Source organism: Abramis brama (assembly GCF_963993115.1).
Source record: "Abramis brama genome assembly, chromosome: 13".
Taxonomy (NCBI): Eukaryota; Metazoa; Chordata; class Actinopteri; order Cypriniformes; family Leuciscidae; genus Abramis; species Abramis brama.
Window position 1 is genome coordinate 5204334 of NC_139975.1, and position 26951 is coordinate 5231284.

The window sequence follows — 26951 nt, forward strand, 5'->3', positions numbered from 1 at the left end:
TTCATCATCCACACAGAAAGCAACTAAAAACCTCATCACAACATTCTATTTAAAAAGAAATTGAGACAAATTGCCAAATGTTTTCTCCAAAGCGACTTAAACATGCAAGACATTTGACTAATTCATCAAAAATAATTCTACAATATTAGTAATGATACAAAGAAATGCAAAAGTGTAACTGGAAAATTACAGGGTAAAAACTATTTTTCATAAGGCAACAGGATGTACTTTTAAGATAGAATGACATATAGATGATGGATAGACAGATGATAGATAGAAAGACAGATAGACAGATAGACAGATAGATAGATAGATAGATAGATAGATAGATAGATAGATAGATAGATAGATAGATAGATAGATAGATAGATAGACTACAACTCCACATGAAATGAGGAATAAGGCGACTGAGGAAAGATAGCAAAGGAAAATAACGGAGATTAAAGATGAAAGCACTGTGCGTGGGGAAACGCTGTGTTCAGTGTGGAATAAGGCCAATCCTGTCTGCCTGATGGACTAAAATATGCTTGAGTAACAGCCTGAGGTGCTCTCCACATAAACACACACACTCTCAAAACAATCCAGTCATCTGAATGTTACCATAATAAGAGCAACCTCATTAATATGACGTTTATTTACACAGAAACAGGCAGAGTATTGACAATCCGCTAAACCCCAGACACGCACGACAGCACAACCCACACCGAGAGAACACGCAAACGAGACTGCCTCCCACAATCACACACATGACTCTGTGTGTCCTCTTCACAGGGGGCTGAATCTGTTGACACCATCTGCTGACTCTATTACAGCATCAACTTCTCCATCTAAATCAATTTAATCTAAACCCAATTCTCTTAAAACTCAGCAAGCTGACCAACAAATATATGCCATGCTGTTTATCTCTCTATCTCCGTCTGTGTCCATTTCCTTTTCATAGTTCCCAATGCAGTTTATTCTACTCCCCTTTTCTCAGGGTAACGGGTGTATTGCTATGAATACCAGACAGAGAATGAATGGGAATCAGAATGTTCAGTGTGATAGAATGTCAATGACTACATTTGTCATCACATCTGCAAGCATGTGATTGTGAGAGTCAAAAGATAAACAACAGTAACAAATGCAGCTGAAGCCAGGAACAAAGTGTGTGTGTGTGTGTGTGTGTGTGTGTGTGTGTGTGTGTGTGTGTGTGTGTGTGTGTGTGATCCTTCAGAAATCATTCTAATATGCTGATTTTATGCTCAAAAAACATTCATTATTATTTTCAATGTTGAAAACAGTCGTGTACAATTTTTTTTCAAAATTATTTGATGAATAGAAAGTTCAAAAGAACAGCATTTATTTAAAATAGAATATTTTCTAACATCATACATGTCTTTACTGTAACTTTTGATCAGTTTAACTCATCCTTGATGAATAAAAGTATTGATTTATTTTATTTCTTTCCCCCAAAAATAAAATTAAAATTCTTACTGACCCCAAACTTTTGAAGGGTAGTGTTTAATGTTACAAAAGCTTTAGATTTCAGATAAATGCTGTTCTTTTGAACTTTCTATACATCATAGCATCATGAAATAAAAATGTAAAAAAGTGTTTTAAACATTGATAATAATCATAAATGTTTCTTGAGCATCAAATCATCATATTAGAATGATTTCTGAAGGATCATGTGCACTGAAGACTGGAGTAATGATGATGAAAATTCAGCTTTGATCACAGGAATAAATTACACTTAACTATATATTCACATAGAAAACAGCTGTTTTAAATTGCAATAATATTTCACAATATAGACTGTTTTTGTTTGTATTTTTTAATCAAATAAATGCAGCCTTGGTGAGCAGAAGATACTTTTCTTAAAAACATTAAAAATCTTACCGATCTAAAACTTTTGACCGTAGTGTGTGTGTGTATATATATATATATATATATATATATATATATATATATATATATGTTACCGGCAAAGTGTGTAATCCGGCATTCTATAGAATGCCTAGGTAATGTATAGAATTAGGTAATGTATTTTTTGCAAAAAACATCAGGAATATATGTTTATATACTGTATACATCTATATCTATATATCGATATATCGATAGATAGATAGATAGATAGATAGATAGATAGATAGATAACACATAAAGGAATGCATACATGTGTTCAATCCTCGGGTTCTAAAACTCTCATAATCTCATATTATATAGGTTCAAAATCCTTCTGCCTTTTATATTAGAGATTGGAATCTCTTTCCATGACAAGAAAAACTATTGCAGATGTTTATTTTGCATGGATCAGACTGTGTGTAACAGGGTGATAAGAGGACAGTAAGGTGGCCTAACACAAAGTAAAGAAACACAAAAGCCATCACAGACCACAATTTTTGAGATAATCTCAATTTTACCTATCTAGAATCTCTCCTCCTGCGATTTGGTATCACTAGAGTATTCCTATTACTGCCTGCCGCTATTGTAGAACTGATACTCATTCTGGGTCCAACTAAAATGTACACTTTGTCTCCAGATCTGTACTGGACGCTGTGACACAGAGGCCCGTCGTAATTTGTGTCCTGTAAATACTTGGACGAATAGTCTGTAGATTTAGAGCACTGCATTACAATCAACACGATGATGCTGATGACAAAAAGCACTGAAACCGAGCCCAAAGTGATGATCAGATAAAATGTCACGTCGTTTTCCTCCTCGTCTTTTACTGCGTGTTTAACATCAGAAGCTGCAAAAGCCTCTTTGGGCTCCACAACTTTGACAATCACAGTCGCTGTTGCTGAGAATGAAATGTGCCCATTGTCTTTGACCAGTATGAGCAGTTTATGCTGGGCCTCGTCTGTTTCTGTGAATGAGCGAAGGGTTCTTATCTGTCCTGTATAGCGGTTCAAACTAAAGGGACTGTGGTCACTAACTTCCTGCAGTGAAAACAATAACCAGCCGTTGTATCCTATATCTGCGTCATAGGCTCTGACTTTAGTCACCAAATGACCTGCGTTCACATTCCGGGGAATCTCTTCCACACCCTCAGCAGAACCGTTAGCGCTGACTGGATATAAGATCACTGGAACGTTGTCGTTCTGATCCCGAATAAACACGTTCACTGTCACGTTACTGCTCAGAGACGGACTTCCAGAGTCTGTAGCGAGCACATGAAACTGGAAAGTTCTAACAGTTTCAAAATCAAAACTTTTTAGTGCATAAATCTCTCCATTTTCAGAGTGAATATTAATGAAAGATGCATATTTGTTTTCATCTCCAGAGTTTCTCCATATGTTGTAGTTCACAACAGCATTTTCATCCACATCCCGATCAGAAGCAGACACAGAAAACAAAGATTTCCCTGGAGTATTGTTTTCCATCACATAAAAAGCATAGGACGAAAGAGAAAATACTGGACTATTGTCATTTACATCTGATACCTGCACAGTTATAGTTTTAACCGAAGACAGAGGTGGCTGCCCAGCATCTTTGGCTACTATTGTGATGTCATAGTGAGGTACAGTTTCTCTATCAAGAGATGAGGCTGTTACCAGTGTGTAAATGTTATCTTGGGATGATGCCGTTAATCTGAAAGGTATGTCTTCAGTAATGTAGCACAACACCTTCCCATTTACACCAGAGTCCAAATCACTGACGCTGATCAAAGCCACAGCGGTTCCAATTTTAGAGTCTTCACGCACTGCGCTTGAAAACGATGTCACTTCTATCTCAGGCACATTGTCATTCACATCAATAATTTTTTATGTAATACTCTTATCTGATGTGAGAGGAACAGGTCCTTTATCTGATGCTTGGATATCTATTTCAAAGTTATTCATCTCTTCGAAATCTATCAAGCCAATCACAATTATTTCCCCAGTACTGGAGTTTAAATCAAAAAGTTGTATTATCCTACTGTCTATATCCTTTCCAAATGAATAAAACACTTCTCCATTTGGACCATCATCCATGTCAGTGGCATTAACCTGTATTACAGTTGTGCCTACAGGCACATTTTCTTTAAGCGTTACAGAGTAAACTTCCTGTGTGAAAACCGGCATATTGTCATTAATATCCAAAACGTCAACTATTATCTCCATTGTTCCAGACTTTGGGGGTCGCCCTCCATCAAGAGCAATAAGATGCACCTTGTGTCTCCGACTGGTTTCTCTATCCAAAGGCTTTTGAAGAATTAAAAAGGGCATTTTTAGATCTTCTCCGCGATCTTCAACCTCTATGAGGAAATTATCATTATGACCGAGTTCATATTGTTGAACAGAGTTCGTGCCGTCATCGGGATCGCGCGCCGCCTGTAACTGATACCGAGCTCCAGGTAGGGCAGATTCCGATATTTCCAAGCGTTTTTCTTTCTCCGGGAATGTCGGGGCATGATCATTAACGTCCACGATTTCAATCGACACGTAGTGAATCTCTAACGGGTTTTCCAGCGCAATTTTTAGGTCGATGATGCACGAGCTGCTTCTCTCGCAAACCACCTCGCGATCTAGGCCTATTTTTCCATTTACACTTAAAATCCCGTCATTCTGATTCAGCGTGAACAGCGAGTCGCCTGAGGTTGAAACGATTTGAAATCCTCTCTCCTTTAACGTTCTGGGATCGAGACCTAAATCCTTCGCAAGGTTTCCGATCACAGCACCATCTTTTTGCTCCTCGGAAAGAGAATATCGTACTTGTGCGCAGATTCCTCTCCAAAAAAGCATTCCCAATGTCATGAATGTAAGAATGAGGCGCCATGACGAACGCACACTTTGTTGCATTTTGCAGGATATTAAAACGGCGTTTAAAGATGTCCACTCACATACAATTTGGACCCATAACAAAGATAAGCACTGACCATAAAACTTCTTGCTATATCCTTAGTAAGAAGGAATGAAAGGCATTCTTAAATATGGACTTCTTTAATGAAAAATAATAGAAGCAAAATAGAACAGCGCAGATAGCAAAGTTCTGGTGCAACGCTTCAGACTCTCTTCTTCTTCTTCGGTTTGTGAACCAACTTTAAAGGTGCATACCGCCACCTACTGTGATGGAGTGTGAAAATAATGAACTAAATACTCCTATACCCTATTATATAACCCACTATTCTTAATAAATCTCATGATTGCATTTATTTTTCAGACTCTCTTATTCTTCTGTTCTCAATATACCATATCACGAACCTCTACCGCCAGCTACTGGCCAATATGCACAGAAGAGCACAACATATTCCCCCATCACTTAAAGCAAACTGTCTACACCGATAATCAAGAACAAATGGGATGTTACACAATAACAAAGTTACAAAATTACCAAAGCATTCACTTGGTTATGTAACATAACTACTTATATCAATTAGACTAAAGAACAAAAATAAGTTTCACGATAATTATAAGAATGTAGTATTCATATTAAAATTAACAACAAGGTGACTTAAAGAATTACTCATCCTTTATATTCACGCAATGCAAGGTGACTAAGTAACACAGTCTTCCAGCCAACGAGGAGGTCGTCTCACACAGGTAGAAACCCTTTGAAGAGCTTCAGGAGCTTGAGGAACTTGGGGAGCTTGGGGCGCCGGAGGAAGAGGAGGACGAAACTGAAATGACAAGTCCACAGCATCCATGTCAGTAGTCTGTAGAAACAGGTGCAACAGAACGAGCCAGGTGAGAAGCATGCCAGTTCTTCCCGTCTGATAACAGGTAAGTACATGCACCCAGTTTACACACAATTTGACGTGGGTTGGTAAATCTTGGATGCGCTTTCGGAACGTGAGTTGGAATGTGCACACGCACCCAATCCCCCACTTTGAAATCAGGAGTGCGAGCTACACGTCTGGAGTCAGTGTATGCTTTCATTTTCTTTTGTTTCAAAGAAACTCGTTGAAGAAGCGCAGGAGCAGCCTGACGTGTGGTGAGAAGAGGAAGAACATTAAGACGCGTTCGCATCCTTCTGCCATGAAGCAACTCAAACAGGGATAGTCCTGTGTCAGAATGCGATGTAGCACGATACACTTGGAGAAATTCTGTGACTGTAGGTTTGTCACTTCAGGCCACTTACTGTGATAATCAATCAATGTCAGCGCATAACGACAGCTGTAGATGTGGGCCCACCACATCTACAGCTACCTTGTCCCATGGTACAGACGGAAAAGGCACTGGCTGCAGCGGCGCAGCAGAGGTGTTGGCAGTTTTGTCAGAGGACAGACACATTTGACAGGTCTGTATGTGCTCTTTAACCAGACAATCTATGCCTGGCCACCAGTACAGTTCACAAAGGCGTTGTTTTGTGCGCACAATTCCCTGGTGGCCTTCATGAGCTAACTTCACCAATGTGTGCCTTAGCGCGACAGGCACAACCAGACGTGATCCTCTGAACACATAACCGTGCTGCACACTCAGTTCGTCACGTAGTTTGAAGTATGGACGTAGAATATTATCCACAGAAGTTGAAGAGGAAGGCCAACCGCAAGCTATTTGTGTGCGTAATGCACTCAGTTCAGAGCACGTCGCGGAGGCAGAAGCAAACTCAGCAGGTGACAGAGCTGACATTTCAGGAGACATAAATGCCACAAACTCAGGTTCAGCGTCCATGCAGTCTTCATCTGAAGCAGGCAAAGGCAGACGAGAAAGACAGTCGGCAGTGCAATTTTGAGCCCCAGGCCGGTAAATCACATCATAGTTAAAGCACAGTAACCGTGCTGCCCAGCGCGCAATGAGCATTCCGGCGCGAACAGTACCTTTGGATGAGAGGAGCACTAATGCCTGGTGGTCCGTCCGCAGGAGGAATTTACGACCCCACAAGTAGGTTCGCCACTTTTCAACTGCCCAGACACACGCAAGTGCTTCCTTTTCAATGGTCAAGTGCTTGCGTTCAGCAGGTGACAATGTCCGGGATGCAAACGCGACGACACGCTCAGTCTTATTCTCGTGAACTTGAGCAAGAACAGCGCCCAGACCATAATCAGAAGCATCTGTAGATACCACCGTAGGCAAATCGGGGTCGAACAATGAAAGTGCAGGACTGTCAATGAGCAACTTTTTTACAGCATCAAAGCAATCCTGAGCTTCCTCCGACCAGACGAAATCTGAGCCCTGCCTGATGCACGCACGCAGAGGTTCAACTACCGTGGCAAAGTTAGGAATAAACTTATTGTACCACGATAGTAGCCTGATGAAAGAGCGGAGTTGAGGTGCATCTTTTGGAGCGGGTGCATGAAGATGGCAGAAAGGTGATCCTCATCAGGTTGAATTCCTTGCGCATTCACCAGATGGCCCAGGAAGCGCAAACTGGTTTTGTTGAACTGACATTTCGATTGATTCAGCTTCAGTCCAGCGCTGAACAACGGCTTTGAGCGTGTGATCATGTTCAGTTTGCGTACGTCCCCAGAGAATGATATCATCAAGGTAATTGGCAACATTCAGAAGTCCCACAGACGTAGTTGCGGTCACAATGAGAGCAGTGCACCGAATTTTATCAGTTGGTGAGTCATGCATATAAAGGATCTGAACTTCAGGCAAGTCAATTTCACGCACTGAGCAAGCTTGTCCTGAACGACACACCCGCGAATAATGTCCCATCTTTTGACAGTTATTACACTGTGCCGATGCAGCAGGACAACTACGATCATTCGCAAGGTGTTTCTTAGATCCACAACGATAGCATTCACGGTAGGACGAAGCAGGTGCAGTAGTTGACGAAGGCTTTGAAGAACACATTGTAGACGGTGGCTTTAAAGGTGGTCTATGACGGAAACGTCCAGCTGCAGGTGGAGGCTTTGCATGTATCACTTGCACAGGAACTGAACGAGTATTCGATAATAATTTGGCTTGTTCACCAGCAGCTTCTGTTTGGGTGGCTATAGTAATGGCTTTTGCCAGAGTCAATTTCGATTCCAAAAGCAGTCTCTCACGAATCCGATGACTGGACACCATTCTCCACCAGCTGATCACGCAACATGTCGTCCAAAGTAGCTGCAAAGTCACAAGTAACCGCTAAGTCCCGTAGAGAAACTACGTACTGAATTATAGTTTCTGCTGGTGCCTGAACACATTTCCTGAAAGCATGGTGCTCAGCCACTATGTTCCATCGAGGGGTAAAATACACTTTCAAGGCCGCAATCGCATCTTCCATCGTATCACCTTGATTCGGCAAAGAATAGAACAATCTTTGTCCTTCAGTCCCCAGACAATGTAGCAGTAGTGCTCATTTGCGCTCGACCGGTCATGCATCTCCAAAAGCACCAACAACAAGCAAATAATTCTGGAACATCCGTAGCCACGTGTCGAAAGGAATAGTTGGTTCACCAGGACATGGCAAAAATGGAAAAAGTAGAAACAGTTGCCATCTTCAAAAAGAAAAGTACCTCGTCGCCAATTTGTTATATCCTTAGTAAGAAGGAATGAAAGGCATTCTTAAATATGGAATTCTTTAATGAACAATAGAAGTAGCAAAATAGAACAGCGCAGATAGCAGCTGGTGCAATGCCAGAGAATGTCTAATAAGGGGAGAAGTTCCACTCTCAGTAAACTTCCGGCTTCTGAACTGGTTGCAGTTCCACTCTGGTTCCATATGAGAGTGCTCACAGAACGAGTGCAGAATGAATGGAGGTCTATGGCGCTATACCCCTCAAAATCCACTTTTCTCAGGATATAATTTTTTGTCTATTTTGAATGTTGTATTCTAATTTCTAATTTGATTGTTGTATTCGAAAGGAGATGCAAAGAAATTATACATTGATATGTATAATTGTGTGTTAGACAATTATAAGTTTTAGATTTTTTAGAGTCACTTATTTGCTTTAAAAAGTCTTTTAAAATGTCAATGACGTCATACACATCGTACGACCAGAGATACTGCTTTACGGCAATCCTTCAGTCACTTTGGTGCTTTCTTGCTCTGCACTTTCTTTTCTCTCGAGGCATCGACAACACAGCTGACACAGGTAAACACACGTGCTAGAAGAGTTTTTGTTTTGTTTGTTTCTGGTCCGCTTCGGATGCCACGATGCCATCAAGCGGTATCTCTGGTTGTAATCAGTCCTTCACTGACCAATCAACATTCATTAGCAGAATGCTAGCGTGTTATGGGCAACAACAACTCAACCTGTAAGAAATCGAAAGGACATAAGTACTTGTTCATTCAACTTTTGACCTATAACCCATGTTGAACTTGCAAAACTTACAATCAAATCTGAGATTTCCTAACGGCAATCGGGTGAAAGAGACAAATTTAGCCGTCTAGCTCCATAGACTCCCATTCATTTTGCACTCATGGGCGATCGCCCCCAGTGGAATTCTGGTGGAACTACAACCAAAATTCGGTACAATAGGACTTAATAGGGAGTGGGCAGGCTCTACGTAGACGGGCTCTGGCAACGCTTCAGACTCTCTTATTCTTCTGTTCTCAATATACCATATCACAAACCTCTACCGCCACCTACTGGCCAATATGCACAGAAGAACACAACACTCAACAGATTCCTCTTGATTGATAACCTCAACAGATGTATGTCCAAATGGCGTAGAAAGTGATTACAATACTAGTTACTGCCAAAGCTTGTAAACTATTCTAGTTTTACATTTCATGCCAATCAAAACAGTTCACTTTTATATAGACCTACAATCACAAGGGCGATATCTGCAAGTTAACTTGAGATCTTTTAAATAAGCAATCAATGGCATTACAAAGTAGTTCATAACAAACAAACAAAGCAGCTGACTGCACCAGTTGCCATTACATGAACTTTAACCTTATTATCAAACATGAAAATTTAACTAATTCAAAAGCAATCTTAGTATGAGTGTCAAAACATAATGTGTAAAACTTATATGCCAACCATTCTCTGAGTAAAGACTTCAGTAACTAGAAGCAATCTAATTCATCTTCAGTTATATATCCTACACTCCTGTGCAAAAATAACAAAACAATAAAAAGTGCAAATCCCAAAATGGCTAAACATTAAGCTTTTAATTGTCTTAAGCACAAATTATTGTTCAGGAAATTAGCTATATTTAAGCAAATGCATGAATCAGCAGCCTTTGCTGTCTCAGAAAAAAATAAAAAAAAAATAAAAGACATAATTAAGTTTTTTAGCAGAGTATGGGAAGTTTTATACGGCCGGTTCAGTGATGAATCACAACGAAACACGAGATGCATGACGATGCTCCAGAACAGTGTCTTAGAAAATCTGGTGAGAAATATAATAATAAATGCATCTCTACCACAGTGAAGCACGGAGGAAGAGTGTCATTGTTAGATAGATAGATACACACACACACACACACACACACACACACATATATATATATATATCTTCAACGGTTATAAGTTTGCATATTTAATATTGCTATGCTTTGGCAATGTAAAAAAATATTTTTGCCATAACAATTAAGTCTAAATGACAAGTAAATATGAATATGAGAAAGAGGACACTAAGAATGTTCCATTTGAAACAACAGACTGAGCAGTTTCAGTACCGTGGACAGCAACCGATGTGTGTCTTAAAACTGTTTCCTACAACTAATACACAGATGTAGGAGTCATTTTCTTACCTCTCCAGAATCTCTCCTCCTGCGATCTGGTATCACTAGAGTATTCCTATTACTGCCTGGAGCTATTGTAGAGCCGATACTCATTCTGGGTCCAACTAACATGTACCTTTTGTCTCCAGATCTGTACTGGATGCTGTGACACAGAGTCCCGTCGTAATTTGTGTCCTGTAAATACTTGGACGAATAGTCTGTAGATTTAGAGCACTGCATTACAATCAACACGATGATGCTGATGACAAAAAGCACTGAAACCGAGCCCAAAGTGATGATCAGATAAAATGTCACGTCGTTTTCCTCCTCGTCTTTTACTGCGTGTTTAACATCAGAAGCTGCAAAAGCCTCTTTGGGCTCCACAACTTTGACAATCACAGTCGCTGTTGCTGAGAGTGAAACGTTCCCATTGTCTTTGACCAGTATGAGCAGTTTATGCTGGGCCTCGTCTGTTTCTGTGAATGAGCGAAGGGTTCTTATCTGTCCTGTATAGCGGTCCAAACTAAAGGGACTGTGGTCACTAACTTCCTGCAGTGTAAACAATAACCAGCCGTTGTATCCTATATCTGCGTCATATGCTCTGACTTTAGTCACCAAATGACCTGCGTTCACATTCCGGGGAATCTCTTCCACACCCTCAGCAGAACCGTTAGCGCTGACTGGATATAAGATCACTGGAACGTTGTCGTTCAGATCCAGAATAAACACGTTCACTGTCACATTACTGCTCAGAGACGGACTTCCAGAGTCTGTAGCGAGCACGTGGAACTGGAACGTCTTGGTAGTTTCAAAATCAAAGCTCTTTAGTGCATAAATCTCCCCATTTTCAGAGTTAATGTTAATGAAAGATGTATATGCGTTTTCTACGCCATCTCTCCATATTTGATAGCTGATCACGCTGTTTTCATTTGTATCTTTATCAGAGGCAGACACAGAAAATAAAGATTTGCCAGGAGCATTATTCTCAATCACATAAAATGCATAAGGGGAAACAGAGAACACTGGACTATTATCATTTACATCAGATACCTGGACAGTTATAGATTTAACAGAAGACAATGGTGGTTGACCAGCGTCTTTAGCTTCTAATGTGATGTCATAGCGAGAAATTGTCTCTCTGTCAAGAGATGATGTTGTCACTAATGAGTATGTGTTTTCTTGAGATGACGGCATTAGTTTGAAAGGAATGTCCTCAGGTAATGAACAGATGACTCTCCCGTTTATGGCAGAATCTAAATCAGAGACACTTATTAAAGCCACCGTTGTGCCAGCTTTAGAGTCTTCAGGAATGGCACTCGAGAATGACGTCACTTCTATCTGAGGTGCATTGTCATTTACATCAGCAATTTTTATAGTTATACTTTTATCTGTTGTTAGAGGAACAGTTCCTTTGTCTGATGCTTGAATGTCAATCTGATATTTATCTTTAACCTCAAAATCCAAAAGACCTGTCACAATAATTTCTCCTGTGATTGGATTTACATCAAAAAGTTTACGCAACTTATAATTTACATTATGTCCTAATGAAAAAACGATTTCGCCGTTCTGACCTTCATCCGGATCAGTTGCATTCACCCTTAAAATGGTTGTGCCTACAGGTGCGTTTTCATTCAGTGTTACAGTGTACGTATCTTTAGTAAAAACGGGTGCATTATCGTTTATATCTAGCACATCTATCGTTATCTCCATAGTTCCAGACTTTGGTGGTCTCCCTCCATCTAAAGCGGTTAACTGCAATTGTATGCGTTTTGTAACCTCTCGGTCAAGCGGCTTTTGTAAAATCAACGCAGGAACTTTGCCATCTTCATCACGATCTATAATTTCAATACGGAAATATTCGGTGTGGCTCAGTTTATAAGTCTGAACTGAATTACTGCCACTGTCTGGATCGCGCGCTGCCTGAAGTTGGAATCGCGCACCGGGAAGCACCGATTCGCCTATTTCTAAATGCTTCACCTGATCTGGGAATCTCGGAGCGTGGTCATTCACGTCTATTACATCAACAGTCACGTAATGAATCTCGAGAGGATTTTCTAAAGCGATTTTTAGATTGATTAAACACGGTGTGCTTCTCTCGCACACTTCCTCTCTATCTAATTTTCCGTTCACATACAAGACACCGTCATTCTGGTTTACACTGAACATGGACTCGCCTGAGGTCGAGACGATGCGAAATCCTCGCTCCTTTAGTGTTCTGTGATCAATACCCAAATCCTTCGCAACATTCCCCACAGCAGCTCCGTCCTTCTGCTCTTCAGAAATCGAGTAGCGTATTTGTGCCCAAACCGTTCTGCCAAAAACAAGCGATGCAACAACGAAGAGGATTTTCACATGCCGCTCAAGCCACTGATCATGTCTCCTTTGTCCCATTTTTTTGCACTGTATTCCTTCCACAGCAATTTCACAACGGCTGCCCAAATATTAGTCCAGTAGCCACATGACAGACGACCGAAATACCAACGCTACTAAAGATATTACGAAGAAAACCGAAGGACAAAAGCACTGAGAAAGCCGCACCGCTGGTGAAAAAGAGATCATGTACAAATCAACTTGACTAGGGGGAAAAAAACGGGGAGGTGATCTGACGTTTTGAGTTCTACTCTAGGTTTACACTGACACCTCGCGCTTTTTCATTGCATTGCTATTCATTAAACTCAGCAAATTCATGAGATAAAATCATGTTGAAGCTCTTGAAGTTCTTCTAATATAGGCTACCTAAAATATACATAGAAACAGAAAGTAGACCGCGTCGTATTATGCCGGATAGCAAGCGGCATCACAAATTCAACACCATGGACAGCGACGCACTCGCTATCGCGGGTTTTATTTACATAAATAATTTGTTCAGTCATTAGGGCATATCAAATATTCGAATAAAATATAATTCACATACAAATGTGGCTATTCAAAAACACACCTGAAATAGTTATATGTTACCATGACCACACATTGGTGAAGATCAGAATTAATTAGAAAAAAATAAAAGTGCAATGCTGATCATGAATGCAATACAACACAACGCTGGTCATTTTCTTACCTCTCCAGAATCTCTCCTCCTGCGATCTGGTATCACTAGAGTATTCCTATTACTGCCTGGTGCTATTGTAGAGCCGATACTCATTCTGGGTCCAACTAACATGTACCGTTTGTCTCCAGATCTGTACTGGATGCTGTGACACAGAGTCCCGTCGTAATTTGTGTCCTGTAAATACTTGGACGAATAGTCTGTAGATTTAGAGCACTGCATTACAATCAACACGATGATGCTGATGACAAAAAGCACTGAAACCGAGCCCAAAGTGATGATCAGATAAAATGTCACGTCGTTTTCCTCCTCGTCTTTTACTGCGTGTTTAACATCAGAAGCTGCAAAAGCCTCTTTGGGCTCCACAACTTTGACAATCACAGTCGCTGTTGCTGAGAGTGAAACGTTCCCATTGTCTTTGACCAGTATGAGCAGTTTATGCTGGGCCTCGTCTGTTTCTGTGAATGAGCGAATGGTTCTTATCTGTCCTGTATAGCGGTCCAAACTAAAGGGACTGTGGTCACTAACTTCCTGCAGTGAAAACAATAACCAGCCGTTGTATCCTATATCTGCGTCATAGGCTCTGACTTTAGTCACCAAATGACCTGCGTTCACATTCCGGGGAATCTCTTCCACACCCTCAGCAGAACCGTTAGCGCTGACTGGATATAAGATCACTGGAACGTTGTCGTTCAGATCCAGAATAAACACGTTCACTGTCACATTACTGCTCAGAGACGGACTTCCAGAGTCTGTAGCGAGCACATGGAACTGGAACGTCTTGGTAGTTTCAAAATCAAAGCTCTTAAGTGCATAAATCTCCCCATTTTCAGAGTTAATGTTAATGAAAGATGTATATGCGTTTTCTACACCATCTCTCCATATTTGATAGCTGATCACGCTGTTTTCATTTGTATCTTTATCAGAGGCAGACACAGAAAATAAAGATTTGCCAGGAGCATTATTCTCAATCACATAAAATGCATAAGGGGAAACAGAGAACACTGGACTATTATCATTTACATCAGATACCTGGACAGTTATAGATTTAACAGAAGACAATGGTGGTTGACCAGCGTCTTTAGCTTCTAATGTGATGTCATAGCGAGAAATTGTCTCTCTGTCAAGAGATGATGTTGTCACTAATGAGTATGTGTTTTCTTGAGATGACGGCATTAGTTTGAAAGGAATGTCCTCAGGTAATGAACAGATGACTCTCCCGTTTATGGCAGAATCTAAATCAGAGACACTTATTAAAGCCACCGTTGTGCCAGCTTTAGAGTCTTCAGGAATGGCACTCGAGAATGACGTCACTTCTATCTGAGGTGCATTGTCATTTACATCAGCAATTTTTATAGTTATACTTTTATCTGTTGTTAGAGGAACAGTTCCTTTGTCTGATGCTTGAATGTCAATCTGATATTTATCTTTAACCTCAAAATCCAAAAGACCTGTCACAATAATTTCTCCTGTGATTGGATTTACATCAAAAAGTTTACGCAACTTATAATTTACATTATGTCCTAATGAAAAAACGATTTCGCCGTTCTGACCTTCATCCGGATCAGTTGCATTCACCCTTAAAATGGTTGTGCCTACAGGTGCGTTTTCATTCAGTGTTACAGTGTACGTATCTTTAGTAAAAACGGGTGCATTATCGTTTATATCTAGCACATCTATCGTTATCTCCATAGTTCCAGACTTTGGTGGTCTCCCTCCATCTAAAGCGGTTAACTGCAATTGTATGCGTTTTGTAACCTCTCGGTCAAGCGGCTTTTGTAAAATCAACGCAGGAACTTTGCCATCTTCATCACGATCTATAATTTCAATACGGAAATATTCGGTGTGGCTCAGTTTATAAGTCTGAACTGAATTACTGCCACTGTCTGGATCGCGCGCTTCCTGAAGTTGGAATCGCGCACCGGGAAGCACCGATTCGCCTATTTCTAAATGCTTCACCTGATCTGGGAATCTCGGAGCGTGGTCATTCACGTCTATTACATCAACAGTCACGTAATGAATCTCGAGAGGATTTTCTAAAGCGATTTTTAGATTGATTAAACACGGGGTGCTTCTCTCGCACACTTCCTCTCTATCTAATTTTCCGTTCACATACAAGACACCGTCATTCTGGTTTACACTGAACATGGACTCGCCTGAGGTCGAGACGATGCGAAATCCTCGCTCCTTTAGTGTTCTGTGATCAATACCCAAATCCTTCGCAACATTCCCCACAGCAGCTCCGTCCTTCTGTTCTTCAGAAATCGAGTAGCGTATTTGTGCCCAAACCGTTCTGCCAAAAACAAGCGATGCAACAACGAAGAGGATTTTCACATGCCGCTCAAGCCACTGATCATGTCTCCTTTGTCCCATTTTTTTGCACTGTATTCCTTCCACAGCAATTTCACAACGGCTGTCCAAATATTAGTCCAGTAGCCACATGACAGACGACCGAAATACCAACGCTACGAAAGATATTACGAAGAAAACCGAAGGACAAAAGCCACAGAAAGCCGCACCTCTGGTGAAAAAGAGATCATGTACAAATCAAGTTGACGAGGGGGGAAAAAAACGGGGAGGTGATCTGACGTTTTGAGTTCTACTCTAGGTTTACACTGACACCTCGCGCTTTTTCATTGCATTGCTATTCATTAAACTCAGCAAATTCATGAGATAAAATCATGTTGAAGCTCTTGAAGTTCTTCTAATATAGGCTACCTAAAATATACATAGAAACAGAAAGTAGACCGCGTCGTATTATGCCGGATAGCAAGCGGCATCACAAATTCAACACCATGGACAGCGACGCACTCGCTATCGCGGGTTTTATTTACATAAATAATTTGTTCAGTCATTAGGGCATATCAAATATTCGAATAAAATATAATTCACATACAAATGTGGCTATTCAAAAACACACCTGAAATAGTTATATGTTACCATGACCACACATTGGTGAAGATCAGAATTAATTAGAAAAAAATAAAAGTGCAATGCTGATCATGAATGCAATACAACACAACGCTGGTCATTTTCTTACCTCTCCAGAATCTCTCCTCCTGCGATCTGGTATCACTAGAGTATTCCTATTACTGCCTGGCGCTATTGTAGAGCCGATACTCATTCTGGGTCCAACTAACATGTACCGTTTGTCTCCAGATCTGTACTGGATGCTGTGACACAGAGTCCCGTCGTAATTTGTGTCCTGTAAATACTTGGACGAATAGTCTGTAGATTTAGAGCACTGCATTACAATCAACACGATGATGCTGATGACAAAAAGCACTGAAACCGAGCCCAAAGTGATGATCAGATAAAATGTCACGTCGTTTTCCTCCTCGTCTTTTACTGCGTGTTTAACATCAGAAGCTGCAAAAGCCTCTTTGGGCTCCACAACTTTGACAATCACAGTCGCTGTTGCTGAGAGTGAAACGTTCCCATTGTCTTTGACCAGTATGAGCAGTTTATGCTGGGCCTCGTCTGTTTCTGTGAATGAGCGAAGGGTTCTTATCTGTCCTGTATAGCGGTCCAAACTAAAGGGACTGTGGTCACTAACTTCCTGCAGTGAAAACAATAACCAGCCGTTGTATCCTATATCTGCGTCATAGGCTCTGACTTTAGTCACCAAATGACCTGCGTTCACATTCCGGGGAATCTCTTCCACACCCTCAGCAGAACCGTTAGCGCTGACTGGATATAAGATCACTGGAACGTTGTCGTTCTGATCCAGAATAAACACGTTCACTGTCACGTTACTGCTCAGAGACGGACTTCCAGAGTCTGTAGCGAGCACATGAAACTGGAACGTCTTGGTAGTTTCAAAATCAAAGCTCTTAAGTGCATACATCTCCCCATTTTCAGAGTTAATGTTAATGAAAGATGTATATGCGTTTTCTACACCATCTCTCCATATTTGATAGCTGATCACGCTGTTTTCATTTGTATCTTTATCAGAGGCAGACACAGAAAATAAAGATTTGCCAGGAGCATTATTCTCAATCACATAAAATGCATAAGGGGAAACAGAGAACACTGGACTATTATCATTTACATCAGATACCTGGACAGTTATAGATTTAACAGAAGACAATGGTGGTTGACCAGCGTCTTTAGCTTCTAATGTGATGTCATAGCGAGAAATTGTCTCTCTGTCAAGAGATGATGTTGTCACTAATGAGTATGTGTTTTCTTGAGATGACGGCATTAGTTTGAAAGGAATGTCCTCAGGTAATGAACAGATGACTCTCCCGTTTATGGCAGAATCTAAATCAGAGACACTTATTAAAGCCACCGTTGTGCCAGCTTTAGAGTCTTCAGGAATGGCACTCGAGAATGACGTCACTTCTATCTGAGGTGCATTGTCATTTACATCAGCAATTTTTATAATTATACTTTTATCTGTTGTTAGAGGAACAATTCCTTTGTCTGATGCTTGAATATCAATCTCATATTTATCTTTAACTTCAAAATCCAAAAGACCTGTCACAATAATTTCTCCTGTGATTTGATTAACATTAAACAGTTTACGCAATTTGTCATTGACGTCATGCCCTAATGAATAAACAATTTCACCGTTCTGACCTTCATCCAAATCAGTTGCGTTCACCCTAAAAATGGTTGTGCCAACGGGTGTGTTTTCATTTAGTATTACAGTGTACGCTTCTTTAGTGAAAACGGGTGCATTATCGTTTATATCTAGCACATCTATCGTTATCTCCATAGTTCCAGACTTTGGTGGTCTCCCTCCATCTAAAGCGGTTAACTGCAATTTCATACTTTTTGTAGCCTCTCGGTCAAGCGGCCTTTGTAAAATCAGAATAGGAATTTTTCCGTCTTCGTCACGATCTTTAATTTCAATACGGAAAAATTCGGTGTGGCTCAGTTTATAAGTCTGAACTGAATTACTGCCACTGTCTGGATCGCGCGCTGCCTGAAGTTGGAATCGCGCACCGGGAAGCACTGTTTCACTTATTTCTAAATGCTTCACCTGATCTGGGAATCTCGGAGCGTGGTCATTCACGTCTATTACATCAACAGTCACGTAATGAATCTCGAGAGGATTTTCTAAAGCGATTTTTAGATTGATTAAACACGGGGTGCTTCTCTCGCACACTTCCTCTCTATCTAATTTACCGTTCACATACAAGACACCGTCATTCTGGTTTACACTGAACATGGACTCGCCTGAGGTCGAGACGATGCGAAATCCTCGCTCCTTTAGTGTTCTGTGATCAATACCCAAATCCTTCGCAACATTCCCCACAGCAGATCCGTCCTTCTGCTCTTCAGAAATCGAGTAGCGTATTTGTGCCCAAACCGTTCTGCCAAAAACAAGCGATGCAACAACGAAGAGGATTTTCACATGCCGCTCAAGCCACTGATCATGTTTCCTTTGTCCCATTTTTTGCACTGTATTCGTTCCACAGCAATTCCACAACGGCTGTCCAAATATTAGTCCAGTAGCCACATGATACGGATGACCGAAATGCCCTAGACCCCGAAAGATATTACGAAGAAAAACGAAGGATAAAAGCACGGAGAAAGCCGCACCGCTAGCCTGGTGAAAAAGAGATCGTGTACAAATCTGTGACGGGGAAAAAAAAAAAAAAAACGGGGAGGTACTCTGACGTTTTGAGTAGTACTATAGGTTTACACTGACACCTCGTGCTTTTTCATTGCATTGCTATTCATTAAACTCATAATTAATGTTGAAGTTCTTGAAGCTCTTTTAATATGCCTAAAATATACATAGAACCAAACAGAAAAGAGACAACGTCGTATTATGCCGGATAGCAAGCGGCATCACAAAGTCAGCACCATGGAGAGCAACCCCAATCCCTCTCACGGGATTCATTTACATAAATAATTTGTTCTGTCTTTTGGGCACAAAATTCAATTTCAGGCATAAAAAAACATAATAAATTCAAATAATATAGAATTCGGGCCGACACAGACAGACCTGGCAAACAAAAAACTGCTCTGAAAACAAAATGAAGTGGAAAATGAACTGCACTTTTTAACAATATGCTTTAATTATACATATATTTTTAGAGATTATTCCTTTCTTCACAACCCACCAAAATCAGATACAGAAAGGAGGACAAATTTAATTTCTACTTAAACTGAAAACATGCTGCAAGATATTTAAGTCCTGCCTCAAAAAAAGGACAATCATTGGAATAGGACCGTGACTGGAGAAGATACAAGATATTGTACAACATACATAAAAAGGAAAACATAACATGACGAGCTGCTCTATTCCTACTTATTTTATTAGTAATTTTTCTTCTCATATTTTTATATGTCTTTTTTCAACGGTTGTTTGCATATTTAATATTGCTATGCTTTGGCAATGTAAAACATTATTTTTACCATAACAATTAAGTCTGAATGACAAATAAATCTGAATATGAGAAAGAAGACACTAAGAATGTTCCATTTGAAACAACAGACTGAGCAGCTTCAGTCCGTGGACAGCAACCGGCGTGTGTCTTAAAACTGTTTCCTACAACTAATACACAGATGTAGGAGTCATTTGCTTACCTCTCCAGAATCTCTCCTCCTGCGATCTGGTATCACTAGAGTATTCCTATTACTGCCTGGAGCTATTGTAGAGCCGATACTCATTCTGGGTCCAACTAACATGTACCTTTTGTCTCCAGATCTGTACTGGATGCTGTGACACAGAGTCCCGTCGTAATTTGTGTCTTGTAAATACTTGGACGAATAGTCTGTAGATTTAGAGCACTGCATTACAATCAACACGATGATGCTGATGACAAAAAGCACTGAAACCGAGCCCAAAGTGATGATCAGATAAAATGTCACGTCGTTTTCCTCCTCGTCTTTTACTGTGTGTTTAACATCAGAAGCTGCAAAAGCCTCTTTGGGCTCCACAACTTTGACAATCACAGTCGCTGTTGCTGAGAGTGAAACGTTCCCATTGTCTTTGACCAGTATGAGCAGTTTATGCTGGGCCTCGTCTGTTTCTGTGAATGAGCGAAGGGTTCTTATCTGTCCTGTATAGCGGTCCAAACTAAAGGGACTGTGGTCACTAACTTCCTGCAGTGAAAACAATAACCAGCCGTTGTATCCTATATCTGCGTCATAGGCTCTGACTTTAGTCACCAAATGACCTGCGTTCACATTCCGGGGAATCTCTTCCACACCCTCAGCAGAACCGTTAGCGCTGACTGGATATAAGATCACTGGAACGTTGTCGTTCTGATCCAGAATAAACACATTCACTGTCACGTTACTGCTCAGAGACGGACTTCCAGAATCTGTAGCAATAACTTGGAACTGGAAAGTTTTTACAGTTTCAAAGTCAAAGCTCTTAAGCGCATAAATCTCTCCATTTTCAGGGTTAATATTAATGAAAGACGTGTATTTGTTTTCCTCGCTACTTTCTCTCCATATATGATAGCTAACTACAGCATTTTCGTTTGAGTCTTTGTCAGAAGCAGAAACAGAAAATAAAAATTTGCCTGGGACATTATTTTCCATTACATAAAACGCATACGGAGAGAATGCGAATCCTGGACTATTGTCATTTACATCTGATATCAGAACAGTTATAGTTTTAACAGAAGACAGTGATGGCTGTCCTGCATCCTTTGCAACTATTGTGATGTCATACTGAAATGTAGTTTCCCTGTCAAGTAAAGCAGACGTAACTAAAGAATAAATATTATCTTGTGATGACGGCATTAGTTTAAAAGGTAAATCATCGGACAGTGAACAGGAGATCTTCCCATTGAGCCCAGAGTCTAAATCAGTGACACTTATCAAAGCCACTGTAGTACCAGGTCTAGAATCCTCTGGAATGGAGTTTGAAAACGATGTCACCTCTATTTCCGGTGCATTATCATTTACATCGACGATTTTTATGACTACACTTTGATCCGTCACAAGAGGAACAGTTCCTTTGTCAGATGCCTGAATGTCAATTTCATATATATCCTTGACCTCAAAATCTAAAAGGCCAGTCACAATAATTTCTCCAGTGATTGAATTAACTTCAAAAAGTTCACGTAAATTATCATTAACATTATTTCCTAAAGCATAAACTACCTGTCCGTTTTGACCCTCGTCCGAATCAGTGGCATTAATCTGTACAATTGTTGTTCCCACGGGTGCGTTTTCATTCAGTATAACCGTGTACGTTTCTTTTGTGAATACAGGCACATTATCGTTTATATCCAGTACATCAATCAATATATCTATTGAGCCAGACTTAGGAGGTCTCCCCCCATCTAAAGCAGTTAGTAATAATTTTATGTTTTTAGTCACTTCTCTGTCAAGTGGTTTGTGTAAAATCAGAATTGGAATTTTACCATCTTCTCGGTCTTTAATTTCAAGACGGAAATGGTCGTTATTGCTGAGTTTGTATGTTTGAACCGAATTGATTCCACTATCAGGATCACGCGCAGCCTGTAGCGGATAGCGCGCGCCTGGCATAGCAGATTCCCAAATTTCCAGCCGCTTTTCATTCTCGGGAAACCGTGGACTGTGGTCATTTATATCCAATATCTCTACAGTGACATAATGAATTTCTAGTGGGTTTTCTAGAGCGATTTTCAGATTGATTAAACACGGGGTGATCCTCTCGCACACCTCCTCTCTGTCTATCTTTCCGTTCACATACAAGACACCGTCATTCTGATTTACACTGAACATGGACTCGCCTGAGGTCGAGACGATGCGAAATCCTCGTTCCTTTAGTGTTCTGTGATCAATACCCAAATCCTTCGCGATATTCCCCACAGCAGCTCCGTCCTTCTGCTCTTCAGAAATTGAGTAGCGTATTTGTGCCCAAACTGCGCTCCCAAAAAACAGCGATACAGCAATGAAAGCGAGTTTCACGTTCAACTCCAGCTGATGAAAGCGTTGTCTTTGTTCCATTTTTCTGAGATTACAAAAACCCCTTCACACAGAATTTCACGATCAGTCTAAGAATATTTGTTGCATGGTCCCATCGTTGCTCACGTTTAAGCTGAAAACGAGTCGGTCAATGCAAAACGCTGACAAATAACGGCATCAGTGGTGAAAAAGAGAAAACACGAATAAACCAAGAGGGCGGAACAAGCACACACACACACAAAACCCACGAGCAACTGTTTGACGTCATGAGCCTTTCTCTAGGTTTACACTGACATCTCGCGATCTGAAGCGTCCGTTGCATTGCAGCGTCCAAAATATTTTACCGTTGTCAAATGCATGTTATTTTATCAGTTGACTCCTAAACAATCCAACCTATATCCTTAAACATTCAATATTCTCTCATTAGACCAAACATATTGTTTATGAAAACAAGTAAGTGATTGAGTAAAAGAGAAAGAGAGACAGAGAGATTCTGAAAAAGACACATAGTTGCAGGTGCCAAGACCAATATCATAACTTTTAAAGAAACAAAATGTCTTCAGAAAACACTGAGAAAACAATGGCATAAACATCAGCAACACAGGAAACCTCAACAAGGCTGTGAACAATCCGAGGGATAATGCATGAAGATAGTTTTATTGTTAAGAAGAATATCAATTTACAATCCAATCAGAATCTGGATAAAAAATAATTAAATAAATAACAGAAACCGTCCCACTGGATGTGAGGTCTGGGGTCTGTTCACAAACCACCCGTTCACTAAAAATAAAACACACAACCATTAGAGACTCTGCAGGAAGAATACTGCAAAACTATATTGCAATGTAAATATCTAAATAATGCATGCAGAGCAGAATTAGAACAGTATCCACAAATAATTTAAATAAAAAAGCCTTGAAATCCCATGCCCACCTAAATAGTAGTGATACACAGACATCACAAAGCCCAGAGCCACCAATATCCGACCACAGAGAGAAGTCCTCTCGGCCAGTTTGTTTTAGAACTGACTTTACATTTTAAAACATGTCCTGCTGATCCACATAGCACAAATCCCAGCTAGACCAAAGCAAAAAAAATAAACAAAAAGATAAATGTCTAAAGCATTGGACAGAAGCAAGAGCTTAAAGTAAACTGAAATATTATCAGCATAATAAATTGGCAGAATACCGACAGACCCTAAAAACCCTGACCATTTACAGACAAGTGAACAACTCAATCTCTCCATAGAGGCGAGTGACACAGACAGACCTGGCAAACAAACAAAATGAAGTGGAAAAAGAAATCCACTTTTTAACAATATGCTTTAATTACACATATTTTAGGAAGACATTATTCCTTTCTTCACAACCCACAACAATCAGATGCAGAAAGGAGGACACATTTCATTTCTACTTGGAGAAGCTCAAACCATGATGCAAGATATGCAAGTCCTGCATCAACAGAAGGACAACCAGTGGAATAGGACCGTGATTGGAGAAGATATAAGATATTGTACATCATACATAAAAAGGAAAACATAACAAGACAAGTTGCTCTATTCCTACTTATATTTTATTAGTGCAGTTATAGATAGATAGATAGATAGATAGATAGATAGATAGATAGATAGATAGATAGATAGATTTTCAACGGTTATAAGTTTGCATATTTAATATTGCTATGCTTTGGCAATGTAAAAAAAATATTTTTACCATAACAATTAAGTCTAAATGACAAGTAAATCTGAATATGAGAAAGAGGACACTAAGAATGTTCAATTTGAAACAACAGCCTGAGCAGCTTCAGTCCGTGGACAGCAACCGATGTGTGTCTTAAAACTGTTTCCTACAACTAATACACAGATGTAGGAGTCATTTTCTTACCTCTCCAGAATCTCTCCTCCTGCGATCTGGTATCACTAGAGTATTCCTATTACTGCCTGGCGCTATTGTAGAGCCGATACTCATTCTGGGTCCAACTAACATGTACCGTTTGTCTCCAGATCTGTACTGGATGCTGTGACACAGAGTCCCGTCGTAATTTGTGTCCTGTAAATACTTGGACGAATAGTCTGTAGATTTAGAGCACTGCATTACAATCAACACGATGATGCTGATGACAAAAAGCACTGAAACCGAGCCCAAAGTGATGATCAGATAAAATGTCACGTCGTTTTCCTCCTCGTCTTTTACTGCGTGTTTAACATCAGAAGCTGCAAAAGCCTCTTTGGGCTCCACAACTTTGACAATCACAGTCGCTGTTGCTGAGAGTGAAACGTTCCCATTGTCTTTGACCAGTATGAGCAGTTTATGCTGGGCCTCGTCTGTTTCTGTGAATGAGCGAAGGGTTCTTATCTGTCCTGTATAGCGGTCCAGACTAAAGGGACTGTGGTCACTAACTTCCTGCAGTGAAAACAATAACCAGCCGTTGTATCCTATATCTGCGTCATAGGCTCTGACTTTAGTCACCAAATGACCTGCGTTCACATTCCGGGGAATCTCTTCCACACCCTCAGCAGAACCGTTAGCGCTGACTGGATATAAGATCACTGGAACGTTGTCGTTCTGATCCAGAATAAACACGTTCACTGTCACGTTACTGCTCAGAGACGGACTTCCAGAATCTGTAGCAATAACTTGGAACTGGAAAGTTTTTACAGTTTCAAAGTCAAAGCTCTTAAGTGCATAAATCTCCCCATTTTCAGAGTTAATATTGATGAAAGATGTATATTTGTTTTCCTCTGTATTTTCTCTCCATATATGATAGCTAACTACAGCATTTTCATTTGAGTCTTTGTCAGAAGCAGACACAGAAAATAATAATTTGCCTGGGACATTATTTTCCATCACATAAAACGCATACGGAGAGAATGAGAATTCTGGACTATTGTCATTTACATCTGATATCAGAACAGTTATAGTTTTAACAGAAGACAGTGATGGCTGTCCTGCATCCTTTGCAACTATTGTGATGTCATACTGAAATGTAGTTTCCCTGTCTAATGGTGATGTGGAAACTAATGAGTATGTACTATGCTGTGAAGAAGGTATTAGTTTGAAAGGCATGTCATCTTCTAAAGAACAAGAGACTTTGCCATTGAGTCCAGAATCTAAATCAAATACACTAATCAAAGCCACTGTAGTACCAGGTCTAGAATCCTCTGGAATGGAGTTTGAAAATGATGTCACCTCTATTTCAGGAACATTATCATTTACATCAACTATTTTTATGGTCACGCTCTTATCCGTAATTGTGGGAATTGATCCCTTGTCAGATGCTTGTATATCAATCTCATAGCTGTCTTTGTCCTCATAATCTAATAGTCCCTTTACAGTTATTTCACCAGTGATGTTGTTAATATCAAACAGCTTTCGTACTTTACTATTAACACTTTTACCAAATGAATAAACGATCTCACCATTTGGGCCCTCATCTAAATCTGTGGCGTTGACCTGTATCACAGTTGTACCTATGGGCGCATTTTCACTCAGCATGACTGAATAAACCTCTTTTGTAAACACAGGAAAGTTATCATTTATATCTAAAACATTAATTGTTATCTCCATTGTCCCAGACTTGGCAGGCTTTCCCCCATCAACAGCAATTAATTGCAAATTAATGTTTCGAATAACCTCACGGTCTAAAGGCTTTTGTAAAATCAAGATAGGAATTTTACCGTCTTCTCCGCGATCTTTGACTTCAAGTCGGAAATTATCATTGTGACTGAGTTTGTAATGATGCAGAGAATTGCTGCCACTATCAGAATCGCGCGCAGCCTCAAGCTGAAAGCGCGCACCGGGCAGGGCAGATTCCCCAATCTGTAAATGCATCTCGCTTTCCGGAAAACTCGGCGCGTGGTCGTTTACGTCCAAAACCTCGACAGTTACATAGTGGATTTCAAGTGGGTTTTCTAATGCGATTTTTAGATTGATTAAACACGGAGTGCTTCTCTCGCATATCTCCTCTCTATCTATCTTACCGTTTACATACAAGACACCGTCGTTCTTATTCACAGTGAACATTGACTGGCCTGAGGTCGAGACGATGCGAAATCCTCGCTCTTTTAAGGTTCTGTGATCTATTCCCAAATCCTTCGCGATATTTCCAACAGCAGCTCCGTCCCTCTGTTCCTCTGAGATGGAGTACTGAATTTGCGCTCGTGCCACCGCACCAAACACAAGCAATGCAGCCATTAGAGTGAATTTTGCGCGCTCCATCAGCCATTGCGCGAATCTTCTTTGTTCCATTCTGAAGATAATACAGACAAGGATCTAGGCAATTCCTCTGCTACACTCTGTCGACTATATTAAGCATTGCTTTTCCCTCTAAAAGTTTACACTTACTGCCGAAAAAACTCGAATCGCTGAAAAGCAAAAGCAAGAATACACTAGAACCACTGACGAGCAGGATACACGAGCATTAAATGCGAAGGGGAGGAATAACAGTATTTGACGTCATGAGCCGTACTCTAGGATTACACTGACACCTCGCGATCTCACAGCTGTAATGCATCACATTCTATTGCCAATTGGCTACAG

At 40.4% G+C, this 26951-nt stretch overlaps 5 protein-coding genes across 7 annotated transcripts in view; all 5 read right to left on the reverse strand.

Moving 5' to 3' along the window:
• LOC311095147 (protocadherin alpha-C2-like) overlaps positions 1–26951 on the reverse strand; it is a gene marked incomplete at its 5' end in the record, with an annotated part of 196375 nt that overhangs the window by 114409 nt on the left and 55015 nt on the right. The window contains one exon of one of the 3 annotated variants that reach the window (XM_084133532.1): positions 10536–13018. The exons of 1 other annotated variant lie outside the window; for it this stretch is intronic. In XM_084133532.1, coding sequence (XP_083989658.1) covers positions 10536–12896 — 2361 coding nt within the window. Of the gene's footprint in view, positions 1–10535; positions 13019–26951 lie in introns of those variants that run through there. One more of the 3 variants, XM_084133524.1, reaches the window with a different exon arrangement.
• LOC311095182 (protocadherin gamma-A11-like) lies at positions 2067–4951 on the reverse strand. The gene has a single exon (XM_084133581.1). It carries the CDS (start codon positions 4761–4763, stop codon positions 3747–3749), a length of 1017 nt encoding a protein of 338 aa, XP_083989707.1. The 5' UTR covers positions 4764–4951; the 3' UTR covers positions 2067–3746.
• Positions 13552–16035, reverse strand: LOC311095170 (protocadherin alpha-3-like; the record flags this gene model as incomplete). Its single annotated transcript, XM_084133575.1, has 1 exon — positions 13552–16035. The coding sequence occupies exon 1, from the start codon at positions 15922–15924 to the stop codon at positions 13552–13554; it is 2373 nt and encodes a 790-aa protein (XP_083989701.1). The 5' UTR covers positions 15925–16035.
• On the reverse strand, positions 14374–19111 carry LOC311095165 (protocadherin alpha-3-like). Its single transcript, XM_084133570.1, has 2 exons — positions 16592–19111; positions 14374–14468 (listed from the first exon to the last, which is right to left on the reverse strand). The coding sequence occupies exons 1-2, from the start codon at positions 18950–18952 to the stop codon at positions 14448–14450; spliced, it is 2382 nt and encodes a 793-aa protein (XP_083989696.1). The 5' UTR covers positions 18953–19111; the 3' UTR covers positions 14374–14447.
• On the reverse strand, positions 17358–26668 carry LOC311095150 (protocadherin alpha-3-like). The gene is made up of 3 exons (XM_084133554.1): positions 24297–26668; positions 20095–20268; positions 17358–17496 (listed from the first exon to the last, which is right to left on the reverse strand). Exons 1-3 carry the CDS (start codon positions 26658–26660, stop codon positions 17476–17478), a joined length of 2559 nt encoding a protein of 852 aa, XP_083989680.1. The 5' UTR covers positions 26661–26668; the 3' UTR covers positions 17358–17475.

What these genes read in the sequence shown, in the direction of transcription:
- LOC311095182 (XM_084133581.1), bottom strand. Translation starts at nt 4,763, where the DNA reads ATGCAACAAAGTGTGCGTTCGTCATGGCGCCTCATTCTTACATTCATG.
- LOC311095165 (XM_084133570.1), bottom strand. Translation starts at nt 18,952, where the DNA reads ATGGGACAAAGGAAACATGATCAGTGGCTTGAGCGGCATGTGAAAATC. An exon ending in GGAGGAGAGATTCTGGAGAG is followed by an intron (nt 14,469 to 16,591) that starts GTAAGAAAATGA and finishes CCTCTGATAAAG; the next exon opens with ATACAAATGAAAACAGCGTG.
- LOC311095150 (XM_084133554.1), bottom strand. Translation starts at nt 26,660, where the DNA reads ATGGAACAAAGAAGATTCGCGCAATGGCTGATGGAGCGCGCAAAATTC. An exon ending in GGAGGAGAGATTCTGGAGAG is followed by an intron (nt 20,269 to 24,296) that starts GTAAGAAAATGA and finishes TATTCGTCCAAG; the next exon opens with TATTTACAAGACACAAATTA. An exon ending in GGAGGAGAGATTCTGGAGAG is followed by an intron (nt 17,497 to 20,094) that starts GTAAGCAAATGA and finishes CCTCTGATAAAG; the next exon opens with ATACAAATGAAAACAGCGTG.